At 42.8% G+C, this 13012-nt stretch overlaps 1 protein-coding gene across 2 annotated transcripts in view; it reads right to left on the bottom strand.

The window, feature by feature from the left end:
• LAMA3 (laminin subunit alpha 3) overlaps positions 1–13012 on the bottom strand; it is a 1348901-nt gene that overhangs the window by 1010220 nt on the left and 325669 nt on the right. For both annotated transcript variants that reach the window (XM_069620910.1, XM_069620909.1), the window contains exon 7: positions 5806–5921. In XM_069620910.1, the coding sequence (XP_069477011.1) occupies positions 5806–5921 (116 nt within the window). The remainder of the gene's footprint in view (positions 1–5805; positions 5922–13012) is intronic.

Here is a 13012-nt window from a genome sequence, read left to right as displayed (position 1 = left end):
GCTGGAGTGTGCCATGTAATAAAACCGTGAAAAGGCCGAAGGCCAAGTTCCTTTATAAGGTCATGTAACTAATTAACATCCTTTTTACCTACATTAGGGGGTATTTGTATTCCTTATAATGCATGGCCACACACTATAATTTCATTTACTACCTGGCCTCTTGCTTAATCTAATGTAAGAGATCTTCAATTTGTTGTTCCATACATTTAATGTAGGATGCGTTTGGATTTCAAAAAGCTGACATGCAACTTGAAATGTGTTGTAGAAAATTAAAGCAGTTTAATAAAATGAATTTAAAAAAGTTTTCATTGTGTCCTTCAAAATAAGCAAACACATGCTAATTCTTGCTCAGGTGTGTTAAACTTGAGAAGTGCACAAAGTAAATCATCTACCACAAACAGTCCCTTGTCAATTAATCCCAGAAGAGTGTTACAGAAGCTTGTCCCAGCTTTAAGTGGTAGCTGGAGTTCTGCTCTGGGCTGGCTGAAGCAGCAGGAATTGTGATGTTACAACTGAAGCATAATGACTGATAACAGAGCAGTAGTGATGTCATTTTCCTATTACAGGTCGGTTGCAAACTCACAACTAGCCTGCAATAAGAACATTGCTTCCAGGCTTTTTTAGGGATATTACAGGCTGCATGTATTACATATAGATATTGCAGGCATTCATGCATTATTTATGGCATGCAGTACTCCCCTTCTGCATGTTATACGGATCTTGCAAATCACTGAGGAGATCTGTGCCCAATTAGAGCAATGAGGCGGAATACTGATTTCCTTTGTAAGGTCACAGAGCTTCAAAGTGACTTGCAAGGTCCTTCTTAACTACAATAGTGGGAACTTTATTCTTCATAATATGTGGTTACATCATCACTCTTATAATCCCCTTTAATACATGGTCTCTTGACATCGTCTCGGTTTAGATTAAGCTGTAACATGGAGTGAGATGGCTACTCTCCTCTGCTATATGGAACCAGTGAATTAAATTGGCATATTACCATGAATGTCTCCTTATTTATTATCGTGTGATTGTGACTTGATCATGAAAATTAGTGTGCAAGAAAGGAAATTGAAAAGCTTGTAATGGCTGTAATTAAGCATAATACCTGGTACAGTGGCCTTGATCAGGTAACGGCCCAGGGCCCATTTTGCTTGGCTCTGTGCCGTTACCGGCCAATTCAGCCTTCCGCCGCAGGTGTTATTGCTATTAGCATCATGGGGCCAATGACCGAGGGGCTAATATTTTTTTTTAAATGGCCTGCGGCAAGCACGTGGTCCCTACATAGGCAAACTGAAACTAAATGGCTGCCATGGAAAAGCCATGACAATATGCATCTGCATTGCAAGAATGAACGAAAGGTTGAGGGCAGCCAGCAACTGGATGTAACAGTGGAGTGGCCCCAAGGTAAGGAGGCGGGGAGGGATGGGGCACCGAATCGTGCAGCTAGGGAGAGTGGGAAGAGGCTTGGATGATGCAGGAGGGCACCGGGTGGAGGATTCTTATGTGGGGTGAATGTGCATAGTTTACAGCTTTCCCCAAACGCGGGCTAAGATCACTAGTTTCAGACTGTGTTTGGGGTGAGCAGATTATCTCACGCACTTGCCATGGATGCAAATTGAATGTTTTATTAGCCATTGGAATTTTACGGAGAGCTGACTCAGGCAGGAGACATTGTGACATCAGAAGTCAACTGTATTATTGGCAGTGATGTACTTTTCTGTTACAAGAATTAAGCAATAAACTCTGACAGCCAACTGGGCCAAATATTACCCAGGCCAGTTAGAAGCCCGAGTGAAGCGAACGCTTTAACACTAACCCAGGCATTACCTGTCCTGGTAAAGCCTCCCCTCCCCCCGTTGAAAGGGGTTTATTGCTATTAGCATCCAGGCATGTTGTAGTCCCTTCTCCCTTTCCATGATGGCCATTGCCACAATAGAGGTGTGCCGGGAACATAAGTGTTCCCAGCGCCGGCAAGGGACAAAGGAGCAACAGGTAAGTGGGGCGTGGTGGGGGTGGATGAGGGACGTGGAAATTGGGGTCGGGGTGGGTGGAATGAGGGGAAGGGGAGCATGGCGCAATTACATCAGTTCTTTGCGGGGAAGATGGCAGCCTCAGAGCCTGGATTTTACCATGAGTTACCCTGCTCCGCACCTCCTGATTGTCTGGGAGGCTGCCACCCCCATTGCCCTCTGTTGTGTTTTACCTATTCTGGCTATGAGGCTATTTCCTGTATGTGTGTGTGTCTGAGCATGGAATGTTTGGTATGGAGTGTTGGCTGACTAGAATGTGATGATGTAGGTGCTGTGTTCCAGAAAAGTCTGTTGGGAATTTATGCTTGGCACGGGGGACCGGTGAATGTCTCTCTCCCATAGACTTGTCTTATGTTTGCCCTACTTACCCCTGTGTACTTATCTGCAACTCAAAGAACCCAGTAAAGACCACCTATATTATTTAAGTCTCCTGAGTAATTTGTACAGTAATACTCATTAAATGTAACACTGGCAACGAGGATTTGTGGAGTCTGAAGGTACCAGGAAAGGTAAAGGAGCAAAGGGAAGGTGTTACAGAAAAGGATCTGAACTACCAGGAATACAAGGGTGGCAAAGAAGTTGCCCACCATAAAGCAGCTAGGATTCAGAGACATCCACCGCCCCCTCCCGGCCCCAAGGTAAGCGCGCCCCATGCCTGCATAAGGATGGCAGGCTCAGCATGGTGACTTTGGGGGGCAGTGCTGCACGATTGTCAATGCAGCTGATCTTGGTCTTGGAATTGAGTAACGGCCAAATATGATAGCGCGTAAGGGACTAGTGGGAAATAATGTGTGATTAAGGTGCCCAGCATTGATGAAAGAAATAAGGAGGAGCGGCCGCAGAGTTCACAGTTTACAGGCAGTAGCGTCATTCATTGTGGTACCTGCTAGGTAGTCTCAACGTGTTGTGGACATTGTTGGTCATCTCACAGGACCTTGGAGGCAATTCCTCCGTGAGAGTACCAGTGACGGTTGGTGCGGGAAGCTCTGCACACAACAGCGCTCCGGGCAAGAATGGTGATGTCACAGACCAGTGTGGGGTATCGGCGATGGTCCGCTGTTAAAGAACGTTGGTCTAACGTTCCTGGGGCCGTGAGCTGTTTGTCTACATCACAGTAAACTGTGTTTCAGCTTGGAGAAAGAAGACCTTACTACATGCCCAATGTGCCCGTGGGCCAGATCATTCTATGTACTGAAACAAGGAAGTAATTATGAAAGTTCGAAGTAAAGGACCCTCCTACGTCGGTAACGTGCATTGGCGCGTCAAGCGGAACTTTCAGGAAGTACATTGCAGTGTACTACGAGTGTTCAAAGCAAAACTTTGTGAAGTGTTCATTCAATGTCTAAAAACGTGGGCTAGTTTGGAGGATTTTAACTTAAACATCAGATATTCGAGGATGTGCGACGGGTTGGTCTGCATTAGCTGTTTCGTTTTAATGCAACGTTTTCCATGAAGGCTACCACATTTTTTTTATGGATGATGGAGTCAGGAACTGGTCAGCGGAGTCCCCGATGGGAATGAGGATTGGGGGGACTTGGACATAAGTGATAAAGAGCCTGTCGCATTGTTCAAGAGGGACTGCAACCCGATCCCAAGTACAGGAAGTTTTTTTTTGGTGCTGCTTTTGGCAATGGTGACTTAAACCTAGTACGACAAAGTGTTCAGTAATACTCTATGCTAACTTTAAATTTGTAGTGCATAATGTGGTGTCTACATTTCTAACACAATGTTGTTGTGGGGGGTCACTGTTGTGTGCTGTTATCAGTTGTTGATACTGAATTATGCAGTGGTTGCTGTGTTGTTTGGCACAAATGCTTTTATTAATAGTTGCTGTGATGAGGTACTGCTGATCTTGTTGGTGTGGTGTTGTCACAGTGATGGTGCTGTGTGAGCAAAAACACAGTGTTGGGAATATATGCAGGTTGTGCTTTATGTTGTGGGAAGTGGTTCCCGGTCTTGGTAGTGCCTTAATATTTGGCATGTGAAGACTCTATGGTGGGCAGTTTTTGTGTTGGAGCCATATGGTGGTATGGTGCCGAGTTAAGTGGCGTTTTGGTGGTGCCAATTTGTTTTTGGTCTTTCATGGTGCCAATGCGTTTTTGGCAAGTTTTCTGAGAATTGTGTGGACCTAATGCAACCAGAAGAAATGTTCAGTAATGTATTTTAATTGCACTAACCTGACCATTTTCCCACAGGTACTTTCCAACATGGACTCTGCAAGCATAACATTTGTGGGACTTTTGTGTGGCGCAACCTAAATTTCGTTTACCATATTTTTGTTGCTGAATTTGTCCAGTTGGTTTGGGTGGAGAATGAGTGTGGGTGATGGTTGTGAGTGAGGGTGAGGACGCTGGTCATTTTGGTAATATTCTTGTGTTTTGGACCTACTGCATTTCGAGGAAATTTTCAGTCATGCTATGCCTTCCATTAACCTAACAATTCCTCCACAGGTACGTTCCAAGTTGGACTCTGCAAGCATTATATTTTTGGGACTCTTTCATGGTGTAACTTAAATTCTATTTTCCAAGTTTTAATGCTGAATTCGTTCATTTGGTTTGGCTAGAGGAATGTGTGTGGGTGATGATGTAAGGTCAGTTGTGAGTATGTGGTTGTTCAGTTGTGAACATCTGGTTGCTGGTGTGAGCATTGGTTGCTCAATGGTGAGCATTTGGTCACTCAGGTTTGGTGCCTAGAGTGGTGCCAATGGTAGTGTGCTCAGTTGTGGGTATTTGGTCGCTCAGGTTTGGTGCCAATGGTAGTGTGGGTTGGAGGCCCAGTTTTTGGTGTTGGTTCACAATTAGTGTCAATGTGATGGTATGTTGATACTGACATTTTGGTTGGTGCCAATGTTGGTGTTAGGGGATACCGACATTTTGGTTGGTGCACTAGAGGGTGTTTTGAGGACGCCCACAGTGGAGTTAAGATGTGTACGCTTTAGGCGGTTAGTGGGGCTTAACCCTGTTGTTTGTGTTAGCACAACTTGTTGTCGGCGAATGATGATGCAAGGTTATTGTTGTGATGTGAGTTGGTAATGGTCATGCACAGGATTGTGGGCTGGTTCCCTTGTAGCGAGTTCCATAAAAGGCCTGTTATGGTACTGGTGATTGTGTTTTGGAAGTGGGTTAGCTATTTGGAAGCTACAGTAAGGACTTGGAGGGGAATAGCTTTATGCTTGGAGCGGTTTGCTGCATGGGTATCTAGAAGGATAGTTGTTTTTGATATATATATTGTTCAGTAACGACTGTGCCTTCTGTTTCTTCCTTTCAATGTATTGTTATGTAAGGGGGAGATGTGTTGTGTTTTACCTATTCTGGCTATGAGGCGATTTCCTGTATGTGTGTGTGTCTGAGCCTGGAATGTTTGGTATGAAGTGTTGGCTGACTAGAATGTGATGATGTAGGTACTGTGTTCCAGAAAAGTCAGTTGGGAACTTATGCCTGGCATAGGGGGACCGGTAGATGTTTCTCTCGCATGGACTTGTCTTATGTTTGCCCTACTTACCCCTGTGTACTTACCTGCAACTAAAAGAACCAAGTAAAGACCACCTCATACTCATTAAATGTAACACCCTCACCCCCCGCTGGGTATTAATATTATGTTTAGGCCTTCTTACTGATATTGCCATTTATTATAAGCACGTTAAATTATTGTTTCTTTTGTGGGAATTCGACTTTACACCTTATAGCCAATACTGACAATGATAATTGAGGAACAAAGGAAGTTTTTTTTTGTTTTAAGTTAGCATGGCGTTAGCATGAATTTTGTGACTTACATTCACATTCATTGGCGTTGTCAATTGTTGCGGGTTGCCATGCCTTCTGATTATATCCGGGGCAGCAGCGGTCACAGGTCTCTCCACAGGTGTTATGCTGGCATTCACACTGAAACCTAGACACAAGACAGCAGAAACAGAGAGATAAACTAATATGGGCTAAATAGGTTGGGATGGGAAGGGGGAATGTCATATTTATACAGAGAGCTAAACCAAAGCCATACAATAGCACTCTTTGAGCAAAACAATTTGCTAAACGTAATCATTAGGTCCCAAATAACGTGTTCACATTAACGTGTCCACATTTTTTCAACTATATATATTCATGTCTTTCTAAAAAGAATATCTTATCACATACAAGAGGGCGCATGTCATTAATGCAGTCTTTTAGAACCTGAGATCCCTTTAGAAACGAGTTTCTCACAGTATTGTCATGATGTCAGTCTTAATGGCATTGCTATAACATATTGTTTTCATTTATGCATATCTAGTATGGTGTAACTCTTTCACTATGCCAAACAATAGGGCTTTGAGTTAGGGCACATGCTCTAAATAAGTGTGGGCACTCTTTAACATACACAATGGAAAGTGAAATCACAGGAAGTGAACATGCCTTAAAGTGTAATGTGCCAGTTTCATGGAATTAGTCTTTCCCAATCGAAGAAAGTCCTCAGGACAAATAACCAAGGGGGCCATTATAAGTTTAGCGGTCTGGAAAAAAAGTGCTGTTATTTCCCAGCAATTTTCTGTACTGCTAAATTACAAGTTTGTTGGTGGGGGTACACTGATTTACCTACAGACAAGAGCGGGAGGTAAAACAGGCCCCCACTGGCACAAAACACCCAGTATTTCCAGCATCAGTATTACCATTGCTGGAAATACGGTCAATTCCCTCCATGGAGTCCACGGAATGGGGAATGACCGCTGTTGCCGACACCTGTATTATCGCGGTATTACCGGAATATCAGGTCCTTGTAACGGACGGTCCGTTTCCCGGTATCTGGCCGGAATTACTGGCCAGATACCAGGAAACATATAATGATGTCTTTCAGAACATTTATCAATAACAGTCGGAGTGGAAGTGTGAGTTAAAGTGGTTCTTTGTGGCTTTAACATACATGCAGGAGGAGGAGCTTGTGGCTGTACTTGGCTGCTTTTCCCATTTAACTCCATTTGCAGTGCGGAGTGGAAGTGGGAGTTATAGTGGTACTTTGTGGCTGCTACGGTGAAAAATTGCAAGTGTTTCTACCTTTTCCATACCTTTTCCCATTTAACTCCATTTGGAGCGTGGAGAGTGCACGGAGTGGAAGTGGGAGTTAAAGTGGTTCTTTGTGGCTTTAACATACATGCAGGAGGAGGAGCTTGTGGCTGTACTTGGCTGCTTTTCCCATTTAACTCCATTTGCAGTGCGGAGTGGAAGTGGGAGTTATAGTGGTACTTTGTGGCTGCTACGGTGAAAATTGCAAGTGTTTCTACCTTTTCCATACCGGCAGGATGAGGAGCTTGTGGCTGGACTTGGCTGCTTTTCCCATTTAACTCCATTAGCCGTGCGGAGTGGAAGTGGGAGTTAAAGTGGTACTTTGTGGCTGCTACAGTGAAAATTGCAAGTGTTTCTACCTTTTCCATACCTGCAGGAGGAGGAGCTTGTGGCTTGTGGGATATTTTGACCCATTTCAATGTGCCTCACTACATCACTTAACTGCAATGGTGAAGGAAACAGCCCAAAATGACCGTGCTGACTACTGTGCGCGCTAAAATCTTTAAAACTGTATTTGTGTCACAACTAGAAAAGGCTGCACACCCTGCCACACACAGTTCAGCGGGGGGTGAAAACAGAGTCCTCGCTACAGGAGCATGCCAGTGGGCTCTGACACAGTCAACATGGTGCAAAGTGAATGAAACAGCATCATTGTGATGAAAACCCAAAAATGCCTTTTAAAATGACATTTTCCTAACCTTAAAAAGTGCTGTTTTTGCACTCGATCCATTCATTTCTACTGAATCAATGAGATTAAAGGGTCCTGCAATGCCCAAGATCATCCAGTGTGGCTCAGAGGAACCGGACCTCATTGGAATGACAGCTCCTACAAAATCTATCTATGAAAAAGCAACCCAGGAACCCTTGTTTTCATTTTCCACGGGGAAAAACACAGCTATTTCTGTTCAACAAATATCAAGAAACAGCTGTCCAGAGAAACTCTAAACAAAGGCAAGATACATGTATCCATGCTGCAAACCATTCCAGTACTCAAGGGAAGAACTAGTGCTGACTAAAATGTGTATTTGCTGCAGATGAAAAGCGGATTTAAAGAAATAGTTTTAATGTGCTTTTTCATGAATGAAGAGCAAAATCACCTGTTTTTAAAGTATATTCTTGTGTAAAGGCTTTAATTATTTAAGAATGTCAAAGGATTTGCTAATAATAAAAATCCACCTATATGTTTAAAGGAAAGATTTAAAAAGTTGAAACTTAAAGCTAAACCCAGTCTGAGTTAATCAACTATAATAAAAAGAAAACCCTGCTCTATCAGTTCTTAGCCCTGAGAAAGGTTGACACCTCCACGGCTGGCACAGGAAAGGCTAATTACTGCTGGGAGGCCTTGAGTACTTATGACAAAGGGACTTTATTACACGTTCTCTTTGCCCCAGGCGAAGACAATAGCAGGCTTGGACACTCACCCTTCCAGTGGGAGGGGCAAGAAGCATCACTCTCCAGGGATAGGCCCCTCATTCAACTTCAAAGGATTTCACATTTGCTTAAACTTGGGAAATAGAAAAAAACTGACATGTGACTTTTGTGTTTAAAATGCTTATTTTGCCACTGAACTTCAAGTCATTTAACTTGGCAGCAAGAATGAGAAAAAATGTGAAAAGTGCATACATCTAAATCTGATTTTGTGCTATCCATTTGAAAACTTGGTAGGACTTCTTACTGCGTAAGGAACAGAAGTTATAAAGAATGACCAATTATGCAGAAACTATTAATGTTGCAAACATAACGCTGTGTACACATATTCTAGGGATAATTGCTCATATATGTACAGAATTGGGAAATGTTAGGCCAAACCTTTCAGGGTTAAAATTGCCAAAATTCAACAGGAAGACTAAACCAGGTCCCACAGACTTGGGAGTTGGACTGAAATGTGACCAACGAAATATGTAACTTATGTATATGATTTTCCTAGAGGGCATAACTACATAAATGTGTATTCGTGGGAAAATTAGATTTCGGTTCCAGTGGCTAGGGGAGGTTCTAGTCATTGTAAAAACCATCCCATAAACTTGACATCCTTTTTCTGTCATCCAACCAGCAAAAGGCAACGTAGAAACTGTGCTTTTGACCAATCATAGCATTGTGGGTGTGGGCTGTAAGTCTGCCCCTACCATAAACTTTAGTGATGTCATTTGGCCTGATAAATAAGGGAACCTCACAACACACAGACACTGATTCCTGACTTCACCCTGATTTCTGCGTGGTACCCTGTTCCTGAATCCTCCATCATTGCTCCTGATTCAAGATGTCTTTGCAAAGCCAAGGCCTCTGCATTGCTGAACGCCTTTTCAGCTAGGCCTAAATTCTGAAGCCATCCCAAGCCATCCCAAAAACGTAAGGGAAGCATTTTGATCCAGTCTGGCTTGCTACCACTAAATGCTTCCCTGCTCCAAACTCGCTATCCCACTGATCTCCGATCTCCAGTAACCAGTGCAGTCCAGTGCAGTCTCAAGTCCGAGGTGCCAGTCCAGGGGACCAGACCCACCCAGCTGATCCTATTCTGCCAGATGTGCCCTGCTGTCTCTTGTTAGTCCCGATCCATGTGATGACCAGAACCCTTGACGGTCCAAAATCTTAAATTAAAGTGGACTGTAAGTATTAATAGGAATCATAGTAAACCATAGCAAATATTGCCTTGCCTTGTCTTATCCCAATCTCTAAACCATCCTATCTTTACCTTAAGAACCTGTAATATTGTTACAACCATTCTTGCAACCCTGTCTGTGATTCCTAGTGTTAGCGCCAATTTTCTATTCATTTTTGTTTTACTAGAACATAAGCCATTAGTGATTTTGATTAAATAAAGTAATTTCCATAAAGAAACAGGGTATACACCACGTGAAGGGTTACAACGGCCATGTAACTGAGGAGATTCACCTGTGGCATTCTCTTTTTCTTAGCCATTAAATCTAGTTTAAGTAAAATTAACCTGTCATTTTAAAACCAATTTCCTGTTTTTCTCTGCTCTATTTTCCTAAAAACACCTCTCATTCAACATTGCATAACTCCCTCAATTTAATAGAATTTCAACTCTGACTTATACATACGACCTTTAGCTACATCCCAACACAAAAATACTGTATTTCACCCGTTTTTCTTAAAAACCATTTAGTGAATTTTAGGCAGGAATTTGCAATTCTGCAAAGTTTAACATGTGTGTTTTTCAATGTCACTCATTTCCAAGCTTCCATTAAGATCCTTTTGCTCATACTATAGCTCATGATTGTAAGCACCTTTCCAATGCTGCTCCCATAGAAATGTATATTGATTTAAGGATTTTTGCACACGTTTCATTGTTTTGCTAAGCCATTTTCAAATGTCATTTTAAAAGTGTAAGATTTCAAATCTGTTCTCCTCTCTTGTTTGGGGAGGGAAGGCTAGATTTGACTTATGTTTCCTGTTCTTTATTCCTGGATACCTGCTGCTTACTCACGTCTGTTTAGAATTGCTTATATTTGGGTTGAGAATTTTGCAGGGGGAAATCTTAACTGAAGTGCTATCTTTTCAAAAAAGCCAAAAGTGTTATTTTCTCTTGTGTTTTATATTTTGTGTTGCTAAGAGTGAATTTATCTGCTTTACATATCTTCCTATCTGTTATTGTCACCATATTGGTGATTGCTGCCCCATATATTAAAAGCATATGTTTGATTTGAATTTTAAATAAATAAATAAATATTACCTTTACCAACCAGCCTGATTCCTGGTCCATTGTGACCTGGGGGTATTTTGAGAAGGGGTGTGATATGAATGGTGTATCACTCAGAATATTGAACCTATAGACATAATAAAATAAGTATTTCATTTGTGCGCTGCATACTAGGCTGAGACCAGGGTGCATTGCCTGATTGAAATCCTTAACAGATGTGGGGGCTTGTGCCGTGATTTTGAGTTCGAGTTGCCACCCATGACAGTCTAACACAGCAGACTAACCTGCAGGGTAGAGACACCTTGCTTGGTTGGTGTACTGTGCTACACTGTACAAGCACCTCTCAAAACAAATGCTCCAAAACCAGGCCTGTTTGTAAAAGTAAAAATAAATCAACCACGAAATAATTAATAAAGAAATTGATATTTCCAAAATGGCGACCCTAGTACAAATCAATATGGCTAGGGAACACCCCCTGCACAAGCTTTTTGTCAGGGGTGAGTGGCCAGAACAGAATGAACATGTCTGGCTGCAGGAAATCGAAGAACAGGACACTGTCATGGACCTGGATATATGGCAGGACAAGGGCCCATTACACCAAGCTCTTAGTGAATTGTACTTGGCCCCAAAAGTTAAAGAGGAGCAGATTAAAATTGCCAGAATAGCAGCCTACCTTTACCTCCACATAGGAGTAATGCAGGAAAAGCACGCTGAAAACATTGCTCTGGCAAAGAATCAAGTTGAAGCACTAGAGAGAATCCAGAACCACCTAGACTTTGCAGAACAAAGGATACTGAAGAGCCAAGAATTAGCGGCAGGATCTAGAGATTATGTCACATAATTAAAAGAAGATCTGGCTCTCCTACAGAAAGAGAATGCAGAGCAAGACACCCAAGTACAGGCACTAAAAGAGGAGTGTCAGGAAAGGGTTGACTCTCTGCAACAAAGTCAACAAAAGCTGCCACAACAATTAAATTATAATAGAGCTTGCGCAGAAAAGATCGTTACCCTACAAAACCACATCAAAACCTTGGAAGAGGAAAATAATAAGTTAATCATAAGAGACCTAGATTCTCAAACAGAATTTGATGAGGAGCGCCAGAAATCCAATGCATTCAGAAAACAAAGGGATGACCTGGCTGAACAGAAGGGCACACTGAGTCAGGAGAGAGACGCCTTAGGCCAGGAAGTAAGCCAATTAAAAACCAAGCTAGAGATAAGAAAGCTGGCCCTCCAGGAGCTCAATGAATTAAAAACAGAATTTGAGAAGCTACTAGAGCACACCAGACGGGTGGAGGATGCTCTGGAAAAGAACACCCAGACCAATGATGCTAAAACTCAGGAGGTGAGACTCCTTCAGCAGAAATTGGCCCAGGACTCCCAGACCAGGCAGGAAGCGCAGAGATACAATAAGGCTCTTTGTAAAAAGAATGATGTGCTCCACCAATAGATGGCAATGCAAGAGCAAATTATGGAGACCAGTAAGGCCTTGATAGGGGGAATAAAAGGCTCAGATTTTTGCATATCACCAGGGAACAGGGGCTGAAAGAGAAAAGGTAGAGAGGGATAGAGCAACCCCTGATCCTAACATCAGGACCCCTGTAATCAGGGACTCTAACCCCTTCAACACCATGAACTCTGCCACCTTCATGTCCACTGGCTCATATGAACCAGCTGCCATGGGGATTGTAGACTTCAACAGAGTTGGTAAAATGGGACTGACAGATCAGCACCCCCCAGAAATTGATGGACAGGCATCCCTGTACAGGTCCCCAAATGTTAGGGCTAATATCTCTGATCAGGAAGACTCCTATGAGGGGAGAGTCAGGGAACTGAATCCACAAAATACCACCTTCCAAAAGATCAGTTTGTTAAATTTGGTGGGGAACTCCAGGAAATAAAGGCCAAAAAGAGTATCCTAAAGACCTCTTCCCAGGTAGAGCAGTGGGGGTGGTGGGTACTCCGCCAATCCTGGGAGCAGGGGAGAGTGAGAAGACTCTTCTGAGCACCACAGGAATAAGGAAACTAGGCCCCCACATTCTGCAAGCCCTTCAAAATCAAGAGAGCTATACAAAAAGATCCCCTGAAGCAGGACAAGGCCATTAGGAGTATTATAGATCAACAGTAGGGGGGCTGTTCTGCCGTATAACTTTTTTAGGGGGCCTATTGTATGATTTAAATAGGCCTAGGTTGTTTTTTTATATGTCAGAAAAAGTACACAAGCACTATAAATGTGAGAATGTACCAGTGGAAGTATCAGACACAAATAGATAGTAATTTTACAGCTT

This window comes from Ambystoma mexicanum, chromosome 5q (genome assembly GCF_040938575.1).
Source record: "Ambystoma mexicanum isolate Mex_15411 chromosome 5q, UKY_AmexF1_1, whole genome shotgun sequence".
Classification (NCBI taxonomy): Eukaryota; Metazoa; Chordata; class Amphibia; order Caudata; family Ambystomatidae; genus Ambystoma; species Ambystoma mexicanum.
This window is presented reverse-complemented; position numbering and strand designations above follow the sequence as displayed.